Source organism: Molossus molossus, unplaced genomic scaffold (assembly GCF_014108415.1).
Source record: "Molossus molossus isolate mMolMol1 unplaced genomic scaffold, mMolMol1.p scaffold_m16_p_17, whole genome shotgun sequence".
In the NCBI taxonomy this organism is placed as follows: Eukaryota; Metazoa; Chordata; class Mammalia; order Chiroptera; family Molossidae; genus Molossus; species Molossus molossus.
Window position 1 is genome coordinate 67,609,750 of NW_023425352.1, and position 17,879 is coordinate 67,627,628.

Here is a 17,879-nt window from a genome sequence, read left to right on the forward strand (position 1 = left end):
TGCCATTTACCATTGCAGCAAAAAAATTAAGATACCTTAAAATAAACTTAACCAAAGAAGTAAAGAACCTCTACACAGAAAACTACAGAGGTCACTGAATAAGGAAATCAAGGGAAATATAGAACAGTGGAAGCATATACCATGCTCATGGATTGGAAGAATTAACATCATTAACATGTCCATATTACCCAAAGCAATCTATAGATTGAATGCAATCCCCATCAAAATACAATGACATATTTCACAGAACTAGAACAAACACTCCAAAAGTTCATATGGAACCAAAAAAGACCTCGAATAGCCACAGCAATCTTGAAAAAGAAGAACAAAATAGGAGGGATCACAATACTAGATATCAGGTTATACTACAAAGCCACTGTAATCAAAACACCCTGGTACTGGCACAAGAACAGGCAGATAGATCAATGGAACAAAACAGAGCACATGGAAATTGACCCAAGACAATATAATCAATTAATATTTGACAAAGGTGGTAAGATCATACAGTGGAGTCAAGACAGCCTCTTCAATAAATGGTGTTGGGAAAATTGAACAGCTACATGCAAAAAAATGAAGTTAGATCACCAACTTAAACCATACACAAGAATAAACTCAAAATGGATAAAAAACTTAAATGTGACTCATAAATCCATAAAAATCCTAGAAGAAAATGTAGGCAACAAAATTTCAGACATCACACGCAGCAGAATTTTCACTTATACAACGCCTAAGGCAAGAGAAACAAAGGAAAAAATGAACACATGGAACTACATCAAACTAAAAAGCTTTTCTGCACAGCAAAAGAAATAATCATCAAAATAGAAAGGGATCCCACTATATGGGAGAGCATAATTGTCAATGATACATCAGATAAAGGGTTAATTTCCAAAATATATAAAGTACTCATACAACTCAAGAACAGGAAGACAAAGAACCCAATTTAAAAATGGGCAGAGGATATAAATAGACACCTCTCCAATAGGAACTACAAATGGCCAAGAGACATATGAGAAAATGTTCAACATCACTAATCATCAGAGAGATGCAAATTAAAACAACAATGAGGTATCACCTCACAACTGTCAGAATGGCCGCCATCAACAAATCATCAAACAAGTGCTGGCGAGGGTGTGGAGAAAGGGGGACTCTAGTACACTGCTGGTGGGAATGCAGACTGGTGCCACTAAGGAAAACAATATGGTGTTACCTCAAAAAATTAAAAATTGAACTTCAATTTGACCCAGTGATCCCACTTCTTGGAATATACCCTAAGAAGCCTGAAACACCAATCAGAAAGAATGTATGTACCCCCATGTTCATAGCAGCACTATTTACAATAGCTAGGATCTGGAAACAGCCCAAGTGTTCATCAGTAGATGAATGGATAAAAAAGCTGTGGTACAAATACACAATGAAATACTATGGAGCTTTAAGAAAGAAAGATCTCTTATCCTTTGAGACGACATAGAGGGAGCTGGAGAGTATTATTCTAAGCAAAACAAGCCAAGCAGAGAAAGACAAATATCACATTATCTCACTTATTTGTGGAATATAATAAACTAAACAAACTGATAAACAAAACAGACCTAGAGGCATAGAAGTGGGGTACAGACTGACAAACCTCAGAGGAGGGGTGTTGGGGCGGAAGAGATGAACCACAGAACTTCTATTCATGTATGCATAACTAATGGATATGGAAAACAAAGCTGGGGGCAGGGCATGAGGGAGGGAATGGGAAGGAGGGTGTCAATGAGAGAAAAAGGAGAAACATCTGTAGCAAAAATAAATTAACAAAAATATTTTTAAAAGTTAAATTAACTTAAAAAATCAAAAAAATAATAATGTCTATTTTGTCTGCAGAATGGCATGCATTTTAAAAAGTATGAATTGGTTCCGGTCAGGATGGCGGTATATGTAAACATGTTATCACGTTCTCCCACAACCACATCAAAATTACAACTAAACTACAGAACCACCATCATTCAGAACCACCTGAAATCAAGCTGAATGGAAGTCCTACAACTACAAAATTAAAGAAGAAGCCACATTTAGATTGGTAGGAGGGCACAGGCAGACTGGCTGGTCCCACACCCACGTGTGGCAGATAAAAATCAGGAGGACACCTTGGCTGGTAAGGTCTTCCCTGACGAATTAGGGGTCCTCATCCCCCACCAGGCTCCCAGCTCAGGGTTTCAGTGCCAGGAAGAGAATCCCCATCACTTCTGGCTGGAAAAACTAGCGGGAACCGAGGCTGAGGCTTCGGGGGACCCCAGGCAGCTCTTCTTAAAAAAACCGCATACGGACTTACTGGGACTAGCTCCCTCTGAGCTTCAGCATGGGGGAGGCAGCTCGAAAGGCACCAGAGACATACGGGGAAGAACTGAGCTGTCTGGCAGCTTTCTCTTGGACAGATGTGCTGTCAGAGGTCTTTGTTCCTTTGGTGAGCCTTTCCCTGGGATGGCAGATGGTACCCACATCTGGAACTCCAGCAACCTGGCTCACACTGTTTGTCCCACCCTGGTGATTCCCCCAGGCCCTGCCCCACCCAACCCAGTCTGTTACCAGTTGCTTTACCATAGGATTGGCCTATCTTGGATCCAGCTTCAGATTTTCCTAAATTCTCTCAAACAAGCAGCATCTGGCTTCAGCGAGCCCCATACCTCTCATTAAGTGGCCCCAGGCCTGGCAGTAAAAGCAGCCAGCCTTGGTTCACAGCTTAGCTTCACCTGGGCACCTCCAAGCCCACCACAAGCAGCAGCCATCAGCAGATCACTTTGTAGCTTATGCCTGGTGGCCCCGGGTAGAACACAGGCAGAGGCTGACCTTGCCCCAGAGCCAGCAAACTCAGTGGACAGCTTCAGACTACATCGAAGCACTACCACCCAATGACATCCACAAGTGACACACTCAAGGAGTGGACTCAGTGAGTACCAGAGCCCTGCTGAAGTAAGTCTTGCTCTGTGTAAGTGGGCCCCTGCACAGTTGGTCTTCCAAGAGAGTCAGAGGCCAGATCAGTGGGCACAGCCAATCCTTGCAGCTGATCAGCCTGAGTAAAACCCTCTCACTGATGTGCTGACAGCAATCAAGACTCAATTACAACACAAAGGTGTAAAGTCCACACAAGGGGTGCACCTCAGGGGCCCAGCTGGGAGACCAGGGAGACTGTGCCACTGGACTCTACAAAACACCTATTACAATAGACCACCCTAGGGAGCCCATGAGACATAGCAACTTGACCTAATACATAGAAACAAACACAGGGAGGCAGCCAAAATGAGGAGACAAAGAAACATGTCCCGGATGAGAAAACAGAACAAAACTCCAGGAAAAGAACTAAATGAAATGAAGATAAGCAAGCTAACAGATGCAGAGTTCAAAACACTGCTGCCCTGGCCGGTTTGGCTCAGCGGTTAGAGCGTCGGCCCGTGGACTAGAGAGTCCCAGGTTCGGTTCCTGCTAAGGGCACATACCTCGGTTGCAGTTCGTCCCTGGTTCCGGTTGGGGTTGTGCGGGTGAGAACCAGTCGATGTGTCTCTCTCACATTGATGTTTCTCTCTCTCTCTCCCTTCCACTCTATCTGAACAAAAAATGTAAAAATGTCCTCCGGTGAGGATAAAAATACAAAATAAAACACTGCTTATAAGGATGCTCAATGACCTAAGTGAGAACTTCAATGAGCTTAGTGAGGGCCTTAAGAGCATAAAAAGGGACCAGTAAGAAACGAAGGAGGCACTAACTGAAATGAAGAATAATTTACAGAGATTCTATAGTAGAGTAGGTAAAGCCAAGAAGCAAACCATTGATTTGGAATATAAGGAAGCAAAAAACACCCAACCAGAACAGCAAAAAGGAAAAAGAATCCAAGAAAATGAGAATAGTGTAAAGAGTCTCAGAGGTTAGAGCGTTGGTCTATGGACCAGGGAGTCCCAGGTTTGATTCTGGCCAAGGTCACGTACTTCGGTTAAGGTTTGTCTCTGGCCCCGGTTGGGGTTAGTCCCTGGCCCCAGCCCCAGTTGGGTATGTACGGGTGGCAACCAATCGATGTGTCTCTCTCATGTCGATTTCTCACTCTCTCTCTCTGTCCTCCCCACCCCACTACACACACACACACACACACAACTCTGTCTGAAGATAAATATAAAAATATCCTCGGGTGAGGATTAAAAAAAAATCAATTAGAGAACTTTATCCATTTTACCTTATTGGAATTACTGATATATTTCTATTCATTTTCACTATCTTACTTTGAGCTTTCTAATTGTCCTGCTTTAACCACCTGCCTCCTCTATGTATTAATTTAGATAGATGGAAGAAGGTGAGGCACTTCTATCACTTGGAAATTATATAACTATTTCTAATCTCTAGTGATTACTCTAGAAATTTAAGTAATCATATTTGATCAAATAAAGCCTAAAGTTAATCACATTATTAACCTCCTCATGAACTAAGAGCACTCTCATTATACACTCTACCTTGACTTATATGTCATTGTTACCAGAATTCTAAATTGATTTTTCAAACCTTTATATATTGGAAAAATATCCTCGGGTGAGGATAAAAAATAAAAATAAAAAATAAATAAATAATAAAAAAAACCTTTATATATTGTTGTATTACTTGTTTTATTAAGTAAATATTTATTTACATTCACCCACAAAGGTGCCATTTTGATAACTATTGCATCTTCCATCATCAACTTCCTTTAGAGATCATTTGCATTCTAAGATACAGCCTTCAGAAATTCCTTTGGCAAGAATTTGTTGTTGGAAAATTCATGTTTTGTTTTTCTAGAAATGTCTTTATTGTGTCCTTATCCTTGAAAGATAAATTTAATTCTAGGTAGTGATTGTTATTTCTCTCAGCACTGTGAAGATAATATTCCACTGTCTTCTGGTTTCTATTATTGTTAAAAACTCATTTGTCATGCCCAGATCCTGTTTTCTAATACAATAGTCCGATAAAAGGAACCAGGGCTCATTGAAGAAATGGCTGATCCTGCCCTGGCCAGTTTGGCTCAGCGGTTAGAGTGTCAGCCTGCAGTTCAGAGAGACCCAGGTTTGGTTCCCGCTAAGGGCACGTACCTCGGTTGCAGTTTGTCCCCAGCCCTGGTTGGTCATGCGGGTGGCAGCCACTCGATGTGTCTCTTTCACGTCAATGTTTCTCTCTCTCTCTCTCTCCCTCTCTCTCCCTCCCATTCTACCTGAACAAAAAATGGAAAAATGTCCTCGGGTGAGGATAAAAATAATAATAATAATAAAATTGTTTTTTAATATTTTTTTCTTTATTGATTTTTAGAGAAAGAGGAAGAGAGAGGGACAGAGAGATAGAAACACTGATGAGAGAAATCACTGATTGGCTGCCTCCTGCATGCCCCCCACTAGGGATCAGGCCCACAACCTGGGCATGTGCCCTGAACAGGAATCAAACGAGCAACCTCTTGGTGCATGGGTCAATGCTCAACTACTGAGCCACACCGGCCATGCAATAAAATAAAAATTTTAAAAATTCCTCTAAGTATGGAAATAAAATATACTTCTGAATAATTCAAGTCAGAGAAGACATATGAAACCATAATAAAAAATTTAAAAATACTAGACTTTTCAAAACACAGTAACAAGAAAACTTCATTAAAAAATGGGCAAAGAGCCCTGGCCAGTTTGGCTCAGAGGTTAGAGCGTGGGCCCACAGACTAGAGTCTTGAGTTTGATCCGGTCAAGGGCACAGACCTCAGTTGTGGTTCAGTCCCCCGTCCTGGTAGGGTCGTGAGGGAGGCAACCAATCAATGTGTCTCTCACATCAATGTCTCTCTCTCTCTCTTTCTCCTTCCTTCCCTCTCTCACTCCCTCCCACTCTATTTGAAGATAAATGGAAAAGTATCCTCAAGTGAGGATTTTTTTAAAAACTACAAAGAAAGCCCTGGCTGGTTTGGCTCAGTGGTTAGAGCCTCGGCCCACAGACCAATGAGTCGCAAGTTCAATTCCAGTCAAGAGCATGGACCTCGGCTGCGGTTTGTTCCCAGCCCTGGTCGGGTCATGAGGGAGGCAACCAGTCGATGCGTCTCTCTCATATTGATGTTTCTCTCTCTTTCCCTCTCTCCCTCCTCCCACTCTATCTAATGATAAACGAAAAAATATCTTCAGGTAAAGATTAAAAGAAAAAAAACTACAAAGAGATATCAGATATCATTGGTATCTATGTTTAATGAGCATGTAGAACTACTAGAACTTTTAGACACTCCTCACAGAAATACAAAATGGTACAGCCACTCTGGAAATGGTTTGGCAGTTTCTTATTAAATTAAATATACACTTACTACACAATTCAGCAGTTCCACTCCTAGCTATTTACCCAAGCAAAATGAAAACTTATGTTCCCATAAAAAACTGTGCATGAACATTTATAATGGCTTTATTCATGATCACCAAAAACTGATAACAATACAAATGACCCTCAACTTGAAATGAATAAGTGTGTCATATTCATATCCATACAATGGAACACTACTCAACTATAAACAGAATGAGCTATTGATATGTGTAATAATAGGGTTACATCTCAAATGCATAATATATTATGCAACAGTGAAAAATAAGCTGTGTGATTCCATTTATATGAAACTCAGAAAAAGGCAAAGTTATAGGGACAGAATCAGATCACTGGGTGCCAGGAGCTAGGTTTACAGGAAGAGGTGGACCATAAAGGCACAGGAGAATTTGGGTGGGCAACGAAACTGTTCTACATCTTGACTGCGATGGTGGTAACATACTAGTAATGTTTTCCAATAATGACATAACTATATACTAGTTATAGGTTAAACTGTGTCCCAAAAAGTTCCTGTGTTGAAGTCCTAACCTTCAGTACCTCGGCATGTGACCTTGAACTGGGCTATTTTAAAAAATCAAACTCCATTCTGATCAGTTATTCCCGCACGTAAACACCCGAGCAGTTTTTTTTAAAAACCTGAGACTGACAGCCAGAGGAACTGTAAAGATAAGGGGTTACTGATGGCCTTGGGAAACTTGAAGGGACCATAAAAAATACAGAGATTAATGGTTGCCCTGACCCCTGCAACTGACTCCCTTCTCCTCTGGAGAAGTCTGTATCAGCCCTGATGCCAATTAAGTGGAGCCAGGAGGAATGAAAGTTTTTTCTTTGAATGTAGCTCTTTCTGTTTTTTTAATGTAGTTTTTTCTGTCTTTTGTTCCTATATAAGCAAAGGACAAAGGAAGCTGGGGGCTGGGATCTGGGAGATCCTCCTGTACAGTTTGTCTGTGCGTCTCTGGTTGTCTCGCTGACACGTTACAACAACCTCAGTTGGAGATTGGGTCACATCAATGTTTTTCTTTCTCTGTCTCTCTCTCTCAAACCACCAGAAGCATCACCCCAATTTTCTCACATGATGATCTCCCTGTGTATGTGTGTGTGTCTGTCTCCAAATTTCCTCCTTTTTATAAAGTTACCAGTCATTTTGGATTAGGGCCCTCCCTAATAACCTCATTTTTTAAATTAATTAATTTATTTATTTAGGGCCTTCTGGTAAAAACCGGAAGACCTACTAGACAAATTCAAAAACAGCTGTAAGCACTAATAATGACCTCATTTTAACTTGATTATATGTTTCAGTAAATCACCAGAAGGTAGGCAAAGGGCATGGCACATAATTTATTAAATGATAAAAGAAATATTTTTGGCGAAACAAACACTTAGAATTTAATGACAATGAAACTCAACTTAAAATCTTGTAGGCTATAGCTAACACAGTTCTTAAAAGGAAATTTTAAATCATAACTTATTACATTGAAAAGTAAGTTGAGCCCAGGGTCTTGGGTCTGATTCCCAATCAGGGGCATGTACTTGGGTTGCAGGTTCAATCCTTGGCCCCAGTTGGGGCACATGTGGGAGGTGACCAATCAACGTGTCTCTATCCCATTAATGTTTCTCTCTTTCGCTCTCCCACCCTCCCTCCCTTCCACCCTCTCTAAAAATCAATGGAAAAAATATCCTCGGGTGAGGATTAACAAAATTAAATTTTAAAAAAGTTGAGACTTCCAGTTTCAATCACAACATGTAAAGAGCTTATACATTGCCACCACCATCCTTACAACAAGAAAAATGCTGAATAAGCGAAAAACCAACTTTTCTTGGCACCATCAGAGAAATGAGGTAGGAAGGCAAACCACCCCAAAATCTATAGAGCTAGGCAAATCCAGAGAGTTACAGCTAAGATTTGCTTACTTGAAGTAGAAGCAGAAGACTAGAGATAAACCAAAAGGAACATTTAAATGGTAACTTAGATGACCTGGTAGAGGCTGAAGATGTACTAGCGTTAAGATTGGAGAATTCCTGGGGACCACAGTGTTAGGAGAGCTTCCATTCTATAGAGACTTTTATCTCTAGAGAGAACACCAGGTTCTCACTGTGAAGAGTCAAGAAATCATTGTAGCTCAGGCAGAGGGAGGGGAAACAAACATCACAAAAAAGCCCTGAGCATTGTCTGTAAGAAAGGTCTATTCACTTTATCAGGGCCTTATCTCACCCAGGGGAAGGATATTTCACGGAGTCCAAACCCCTCTAGCTTTCCTATCTTAAGTAATTATGGGCAGGGGAAGGGTAGAAGCTAAGAAACACTTTGAAGGTCACAGCCCAGCAACACAGGTCCACTGAAAGACTGCGATCTAGTCAAAGATTATGGATAGTTTTTCACCCACTTTACCACCACACTAACAGGCTCTAGTATAATAACAATGGATTATACATGAAAACACTACAAAACATAGACTCTTTCTAAGGAGGAGTTCTTAGGGAAATCCAAAGACAAAAAAAGGGAAGACAAAATAAGGAACCTAGAGGAATTTTAAACCTCTGGCACTTACAGCTACAACAAACATTAAACACAGCACAGCTCCTAATCACTTTGATATAAAAGCTTACACTAAAAGCCTCTTTACCTCAGTAACTATCATCTGATTCAGAAGTCCCTTGTTTATCGAAGTTAATCCCAGACTCTAGCAGTTACACCTGGTGTTGAAGGACTCCTGGGTGCTCGAATACATAGGCTTACAGTCCATACGTATAGTAATTTAAAATTTTTTTTTTAATCCTTACCCGAGGACATTTTTTGATATTCTGTTCAGATAGAGTGGGAGGGATAGAGAGAGAGAGAGAGAAACATCAATGTGAGAGGGACACACTGAGTGGCTGCCACCCACACGACCCAACCAGGGCCGGGGACAAACTGCAACCAAGCAGGAACCTTAGCAGGAACCGAACCTGGGTCTCTCCAGACCGCAGGCCAATGCTCTTAACCGCTGAGCCAAACCGACCAGGGCAGTAATTTTAATTTTAATTGTAATACAGGGATGTATAATTGACTCAGACAACAGAGCGTGCGCTGTATCATTTTCACTGTCTCGATCAACTTTTTAAAGAATATATTTGAAAAAACCACGATAGAGTGAAGCCATGAAAGTCGAAATGTGAAGTGACGAGGGACGATTGTATATTATATCCAGCATTCAACAAAAAAGTTACAAAGCATGCTAAAAGACAAGAAAAAAATACAGTCTGAAGAGACAAAACAAATATCAGAATCAATTCAGATGTAACAGAAATTTTTGAATTACAGTATCAGGGTAATTAAAATATCTATGATTAATATGTTTGAAAATTTAATAGAAAAGTAGACCTCAGTACAGTAGAAAAAACAGGTAATGAGAGCAGAGAGATTAAAACTATAAGAAAGGATAAAAAGTAGATGCTAGAAATAAAAAGCACTAACAGAAATAAATAATGCCTTTGATGGGTCCACTCATCAGCAGACTGGATATGGCAAGGAAAGAATCAGTGAGCTTAAAGAAATGTCACTACTAACTTCCCAAACTGAAACATAAAGAAAAAAAGTATGAAAACTAAAATGAAAAACAGAACATCCAAGAACTGTGGGAAAAATTCAAAAGGTGCAACTGGAATACTAGAAAAAAGAGAAAATGAAACAAACATTTTAAGTAATAATGGCCTAAAATTTTCCAAAGTTAATAAGGTACACCAAAGCACAGACCAGGAAGAGCTCAGAGAACATAAAATTTATAAATCTACATCTAAGCACGTCATATCAAACTGCAGAACAGCAACGACAAAGAGAAAATCTTTAAAGAAGCCAGGGGGAAAAACACATGGATAATAATTACAGGGAACTTATCAGAAATCTATAAACTAAAAGAGAGTGGAGTGAAATATAAAAAGTGTTGAAGGAAAAAGACCACCAACCTAGAATTCTACACCTTATGAAATTACCCTTCAAAAGTGAAGGAGAAATAGGCTTTCTCTGATAAACAACAATTGAGAGAATTTTTTGTCAGTACACCTGCCTTCTAAGAAATGCTAAAAGATGTTCTTCAGAGAGAAGGAAATGATATAAGTAAGAAACTTGGATCTACATTTTTTTAAAAAAGGAAGAGCACCAAAGAAAGAATAAATGAAGGTGAAATAAAAACTTGCATTAGTTTTACTCTTAGTTTATCTAACAAATAATAGTTTGTTAAAAATAATAATAATAGCAACGTATCAATGATTAGGCTTATAAGTGAAATAAATGAAAACAATGATACAAGAGAGGAGAGAGAAAAATTAGGAATATTTAGTTATTATAAGGTAGTTGCAATACCTGTGAAGAGGTATAGTATCATTCGAAAGCAGACTCGGATTAGCTGTAAATGTATATTGCAAACTCTAGTGCAAAAACTAGAAAGAATTTTAAAAATATAACTGATGTTAAGAAAAGAGAGGAAATATAACCATATATAATGATCAGAGATCATCAGATTGGATAAAAAAAAAATAAGACCCAACTATATGTTGTCTATAAGAAATCCACTTTAAGTATACAGATGCATACAGATTAAAAGTATAGTTGTCCCTTGATATCTGGGGGGGCATTGGTTACAGAACAAGTCCACTACATGTCAGCAGGTGGGGTCTGCTCACGATTGCTGTGCAGGGACTCAGGCTGATGGAGACTTCCATTCACAGCTCACTGGCCAGGACTAATAAATAGTCCCACCTACTCATAAGATGGCCAGGAAAGCAATCCAATCCCATGCAGAGAAAAGAAACCTTTATTAGGGAGCAGTGATGTCAAGCATTGTAGATGGCAAGGCCAGGGAATCTACTGCCCATGGCAATAAAAAACCAACTGACAATAATCCCTTACATTTCTCAGCACGTTTTTTATTTCCAAAATCCACTGGATTATTTTTCATATCCTCTAAATAGTATGTACTCTCCTTTGCAGACCACTGCTCTAGGTAATGACAAACTCCAAACAATTTGACTTCTCCAGTCACTCAGCTAAATACATGTCCTCCCAAGGGCACAGCTCTTATATTCTTGGGTATATACTGCACTATCTCCACAGACTAACCATTTTCCCATGATAAAGAACACAAATGCTGCTCTGCTAAATGCTTTACATTTATTAACTCATTTAATTCTAACAAGATAGGTATGATTGTTATTCTCAATTTAAGTTAGCACAACTTGAGGTATCACCTCACACCTGCCAGAATGGCTGCCATCAACAAATTATCAAACAACAAGTGCTGGCGAGGGTGTGGAGAAAAGGGGACTCTAGTACACTGCTAGTGGGAATGCAGACTGGTGCAGCCACTATGGACAACAGTATGGCGTTTCCTCAAAAAATTAAAAATTGAACTGCCATTTGACCCAGTGATCCCACTTCTAGGAATATATCCTAAGAAGCCTGAAACACCAATCAGAAAGAATATATGTACCCCTATGTTCACAGCAGCACTATTTACAATAGCTAAGATCTGGAAACAGCCCAAGTGTCCATCAATAGATGAGTGGATAAAAATGCTGTGGTACATTTACACAATGGAACACTATGCAGCTGTAAGAAAGAAAGATCTCTTATCCTTTGAGATGACATGGAGGGACCTGGAGAGTATTATGCTAAGTGAAATAAGCCAATCAGAGAAAGATAAATATCATACAATCTCACTTATTTGTGGAATATAGTGAACAAAGTAAGCTCATGAACAAAACAGACCCAGAGACATAGAAAGGAGTATGGTTCAGACTGACAAACCTTAGAGGAGGGGGTCAGGGGGAGGGAAGAGATAAACCAAAGAACTTATATGCATGTATGCGTAACCAATGGACATAGACAGCAATGCTGGGGGGGGGGGGGCAGGGGCAGGATCAGGAGGGTGTCAATGGGGGTAAAAAGGAAAACATCTGTAACAAAAATTAATTAATTAAAAAAATAAATAAATTAGCACAACTGAGGTTAAGAAAGGTTAAGTAATTTGCTTAACAAGTAATGTGGAAGCAGGCAGTCTGGCTTCAGTGCTCCTGTCCCTTCAAGGCCCATTTATTTATTTTATTTATTTATTCATTCATTTTCAAGTCCCGTTTAAAGTTCCCCGTAGGTACTGTTCCTTTCTTGCTATAACCTCATCATTCCTAAGCCAGTACACTCCTTTAGCCCTTTCTCCACGCCCCCCTCCATCTACCCTCCTGTCTCCTACTAGGCTCCATTTCTGATCCTGCCACAAGCTGCCCAAGAGGAAAACCTTCTGGCAGAGCAACCATTTCCCTGAAGGACTAGACCGAGCAGTGTCCCTCTGTATTGGACAGTCTTATGCACCATGTTAGCCCCAAAATGGCTTCATAGGTAGAAACATAAAGATCACCCAGAAAAGGATTAAAATTGATTTTTCATGAAGGATGCCCTTTTAAAGCCTCCTGAAGAACAGAATGGCCATCACTGCTCACGGGCTGCAAGAAGTTACAAGAAAGTAAAAGAGGAAAGGAACAAACAAACAAACAAACAAAGCCCTGGCTGTTTTGCTCAGTGGTTAGAGTGTCAGCCCCAGGACCTAAGGATCACAGGTTCAATTCCCAGTCAGGGGCATGTACCTGGGGTGCAGGTTTGATCCCTGGCCCCAGTCGGGGTCATGTGGGAGGCAACCAATTGATGTGTCTCTCTCTCATTGATGTTTCTCTCTCTCTCTCTCTCTCTCTCTCTCTCCCCCTCCCTCCCTCCCACTCTATCTAAAAATCAATGGAAAAATATCCTCAGGTGAGGATCAACCAAAAAAAAAAGAGGAAGGGGGAGGTGTGAGGGGTATGAGGGTGAAGAATAGGAATAGAAATTATGATCTACTGACCACGAGTGGTAGATGCTACTGACTGAACTGTGTCCACCCCCCCCCCCCAGTTTATATATTGAAACCCTAACTCCCAATGTGATATAGTTTTGGAGATGGGGCCTTTGGAAGATAATTAGGTTTCGGTGAAGTCATGAAGGTAAGTGCCTCATGTTGGAAGCAGTGCTCTTGGAAGAAGAGATGTCACAGCTCTTTCTCTCATTCTCTATCTTTTTTCCTTTCTTTTCTCCCTCTCCTCACCCTCTCCCTCTGCCTGTCTCTCCCGTGAGGACAGTGAGAAGGTGGCCATCTACAAGTCAGGAAAGCCCTCACCACAACCTCACCATGCTGGTATTCTGGGTCTCAGACTTTCAGCCTACAGAACTGTGAGAAATTATATTTCTATTCTCTAAGCCACCCGGTCTACGGTATTTTGTTATGATAGCCCAAGCAAACTAAGACAATAGACATTTTTACATATGACCTCATTTAATTTCCCAATAACTGTATTTATAATTGTATAACCTAGGACTCAGCTGTCTAATAACTACAAAGCCACTACTGGTTTTACCCTGCCAATGCCTCCCCCTACAGAGGACAAGAGTTATAGTGGAACTGCAAATACTCAGAAGCTCAGATACCAGGATTATTGACTTTACAAACAAAAAACTCCAACCCTCCTCATCCTTCTACAATTCTGAACTTAAAATAGGCTGGAAGATAATGACAGTTACTACCTTTACAAGCAAATTCGAGCTGACTCAAAAAGTAAAGATCCATTTAGTATTATATGAAATAATTTAATTTTCTAGTCAAAACTGGATTTTAACAACTAGAAAGGCAAATACCATTTACTTCAGAAACCTGCAAAGTATGAAGAAAAATACTCTAATTCTACAAAGTAATTTATGACTCTTCACACAAATACAAACCACAAAAGAGATATTGTACCCTGCCATACTAAAAAAACTTCAAATATGTGTAAATGTAAGCCAAAAACTCTTCTCAGAAAATCTACACATTAAAAAAAAAAAAAAAGGTATTCTCAAAGGAAACTCAATTACTATTTCCCATTAAAAGTAACTGTAATGTAGTTATGGCAGAATTTGCATGTCATTATAACATGTTGGAAACTATTTTAAAATATTATTTCACACCATTAACATAGTATCACAGATTTGCTTCAAAACTCTGGTAGAAGGGAATGAGGTGGGGGGAATGTAGGAATGGTAACAAGATAATTAACCGATAACTGCTGAAGCTGAGTACGGGCTAAATGGGGGTTCATTAGCCTATACTTTCTAATTCTATGTATGTGTGACATTTTCTCTGTAAGAAGAGTTAAAATTATTATACATTTCTGATGAACACATATAACCCTCATATCCTAAATATAAAGAAAAAAAAAGAAAAAAGGAAAAAAAGAAAAGATGGGTACCTTCCAATCTTTGAATTTTTGCTTTCACAGAAATAACAGCTTCCAACGGTGAAACTCGCAGTTCGAAACACGTTCCAGTCAATGTTTCAATGAAGAGCTCCATGGTATAGAAAGGAAGTTTGTAGTAAAATGGTCCCACATTATCTTCATTGAAGAATGGAGGATCGTTTCTGTTATCCATTACTTTGACTTTGTTAAATCCTCTGGAATATGTAGTAGGCAACTATATTCCAGTTCTAGCCAAATCAGCTTTGAACATTGGTAATATACATGATTGTTCATGTTTTGAGTTTGGTACCTAAAAAACAAAAATATATACTTTTTAAGAAGCCTACCTAAAATCCTCATTCTTCAATAACATTTTCTGAACAACTCTGGCCCAATCATTCTTCAAAGACAGCCCAGAATTCATTTTAGTGCTTAATTTGTCTAATCCTAAATTTCTCACGTTTGTCTCTGAAATCACTCCTCCCCCCATTAAAAACAGGTTTATTTACAATAACTTTCTGTATTGTACTAGAGCTCAGCAGAGTTGCTTATATATAGTAACAAATACATTTTCTTATTAATATTAAAACCAACAAATTCAACACAGGTGTATATTTGCAAGACTTTGAAAAATGTATGCATATCCTTTTCTTTTTTTTTCTTTTTTTTATCCTCACCTGAGGACATTTTTTCATTTTTTTTTGTTCAGATAGAGCAGGAGGGAGAGAGAGGAAAAGAGAGAGAGAGAGAAACATCGATGTGAAAGGGACATATCGAATGGCTGCCACCCGCACGACCCAACCAGGGCCAGGGACAAACTGCAACCGAGGTACATGCCCTTATTGGGAACTGAACCCGGGCCTCTCTGGACTGCAGGTCGACGCTCTAACCGCTGAGCCAAACCGGCCAGGGCTCCTTTTCTAAACTATGTAAATTATGTTTTCTCACCCATACAAAGCATAACTTTATAGCCATTATACACTTGAATCACACTGAATAAAGGGAATAGCAATCATTTTTGTTGTTGTTGTTGCTGTTAATCCTTACCCAAGGATATTTTTCCATTGATTTTTAGATAAAGTAGAAACAAGGGAGGGAGAAAGAAAGATAATCATCAATGTGAGAGAGACACATCGATTGGCTGCCTCCTGCACAACCCCTACTGGGACCAGGGATGGAACATACAACCCAGGTATGTGCCCTTGACCAGGACTCGAACCCATGACCCTTAGGTCCAAGGGCTGACATTCTAACCACTGAGCCAAACCGACCAGGGCAATAGCAATTATCTTAAGTTTCCTTAAACATACAAATCACTAAATAATCAATGGATTTGGGTTTCCAGAGGTTATCTATCAGTATTGCATTGAGATGGTTAATATTGGTAATAGACATTAGACATAATCTCTACACACAAACATACAACGGCAAATAAATATGAGAGGCAAACATGACCGACAGAAGTACTAAGATAAATTACAAGTGTATAATCAGATTAGAAATAATCAAATACATTGCTATTAATCAGCAAAAACTTTGTAAAGGAAGGAGGTCTTGAACTTAAACTAGAGAACAGATGATATGCATCTTCCTGGAAAGGCAGGTAAATCTTTTTCATAGCTTTACTAAGATATAATTCACCCATTTAGTCTAAAACTTACTGGTTTTTAGCATGTTCACAAAATTGTACAATGATCACCACAACCTTTGTTAGAATATTGTCATCACCTCAGAAAGGAACTCCGTGCTCTTTAGGCATCATTCCCAAATTCTCCTTTCCCTCTATGCCCTAGGCAACCACTAATCTACTGTCTCCATAATTTTGCCTATTCTGGACACTTCACATAAATAGAATCACACATATGTAATCTTGTGTGACTGGCTTCTTAGCATAATGTTTTCAGAGTTCATCCACGTTTTAAGATTTATCAGTACCTCCTTGTTGTTTTTTTATGCTGAATAAATGTTGTTTACCCAATCATCAGTTTTTGGCTATTATGAATAATGCTGTGAGAACATTCAATTACAAGTTTTTGTGTGGACAAATGTTTTCCTTTCTCTTTTATATATATATATATATATCTAGGAGCAGAATTACTGGGTTATGTGGTAATTCCATATTTAGCAACTTGTGGAACTATCAAGCTGTTTTCAAAAGTGGTCTGAACCATTTACATTCCCACCAACAATGAATGAGGTGCTAATTTCCCCATATCCTTGCCAATGCCTTTATTGTCTTTTTGATTAAAGCCATACTAGTGGGGATGAAGTAGTAACTAATTGTGGTTGTGACCTGCCTTTCTCTAATGACTAATGATGTTGAGCATCTTTTTGTGTGCTTATTAAACATTTGTACACCTTCTTTCAGAAATGTCTATTCAGCCATGGCCAGTTTGGCTCAGTGGTTGGAGCACTGGCCCACGGGTTCACAACATGTACCTGGGTTGCAGGTTCAATTCCCAGCCCTGGTCAGGGTCATGCAGGAGGCAACCAACCGATGTATCTCTCTCACAATATGTTTCTCTCTCTCTCTTTTCCTCCCTCCCTTCCAACTCTGTATGAAAATGGAAAAATAGCCCTGGCTGGTTTGGCTCAGTGGTTAGAGTGTCGGCCTGCGGTCCAGAGAGACCCAGGTTCAGTTCCCGCTAAGGGCACGTACCTTGGTTGCAGTTTGTCCCCGGCCCCAGTTGGGTCATGCATGAGGGAGGCAGCCACTCAATGTGTCCCTTTCACATCGATGTTTCGCTCTTTCTCTCTCTTCCTCTCTCTCCCTCCCACTCTATCTGAACAAAAAATGTAAAAATGTCCTCGGGTGAGGATTAACAGAAAAAAAAAGGAAAGAAATGTCTATATTCAGAAAGTCTATTTAGATCCCTTTCCCATTTTTAATTGAGTTGTCTTTTTGTTACTGAGTTGTAAGCATTTTTTTATCTTTTCTAGACAGAAGCCTCTTAACAGATATATGGTTTGCTAATATTTTAAGGGCTGTCTTTTAACTATCTTGATGGTATCCTTTGAAGCATAAAAATGTTCAATTTTAATAAAGTCCAATTAGGCTATTTTTCTTTTGTTTCTTGTACTTTTGGTGTCATATTTTTTAAAAATATATTATTATTGATTTGTAGGGAGAGAGGGAGGGTGAGGGAGAGAAAGATAGAAACATTGATGAGGGAGACACATTGATTGGCCACCTCCTGCATGCCCCTCACTGGGGATCAAGCCAGCAACCCAGGAATGTGCCCTGACCGGGAATCGAACCGGTGACCTCTTGGTCCATGAATCAA

At 39.5% G+C, this 17,879-nt stretch overlaps 1 protein-coding gene and 1 non-coding gene across 2 annotated transcripts in view; both read right to left on the reverse strand.

Annotated features, from left to right (window-relative positions):
* The window catches only part of ZFAND4 (zinc finger AN1-type containing 4), a 98,322-nt gene extending 83,421 nt beyond the window's left edge, over positions 1-14,901 (reverse strand). Inside the window, exon 1 of the mRNA XM_036265423.1 lies at positions 14,608-14,901. Coding sequence (XP_036121316.1) covers positions 14,608-14,788 — 181 coding nt within the window. The 5' untranslated portion in view covers positions 14,789-14,901. The remainder of the gene's footprint in view (positions 1-14,607) is intronic.
* On the reverse strand, positions 7,525-7,587 carry LOC118632805. The gene has a single exon (XR_004960069.1). It is a non-coding gene; the product is annotated as a U7 small nuclear RNA (small nuclear RNA).
* Positions 14,902-17,879: the final 2,978 nt, after the last annotated feature.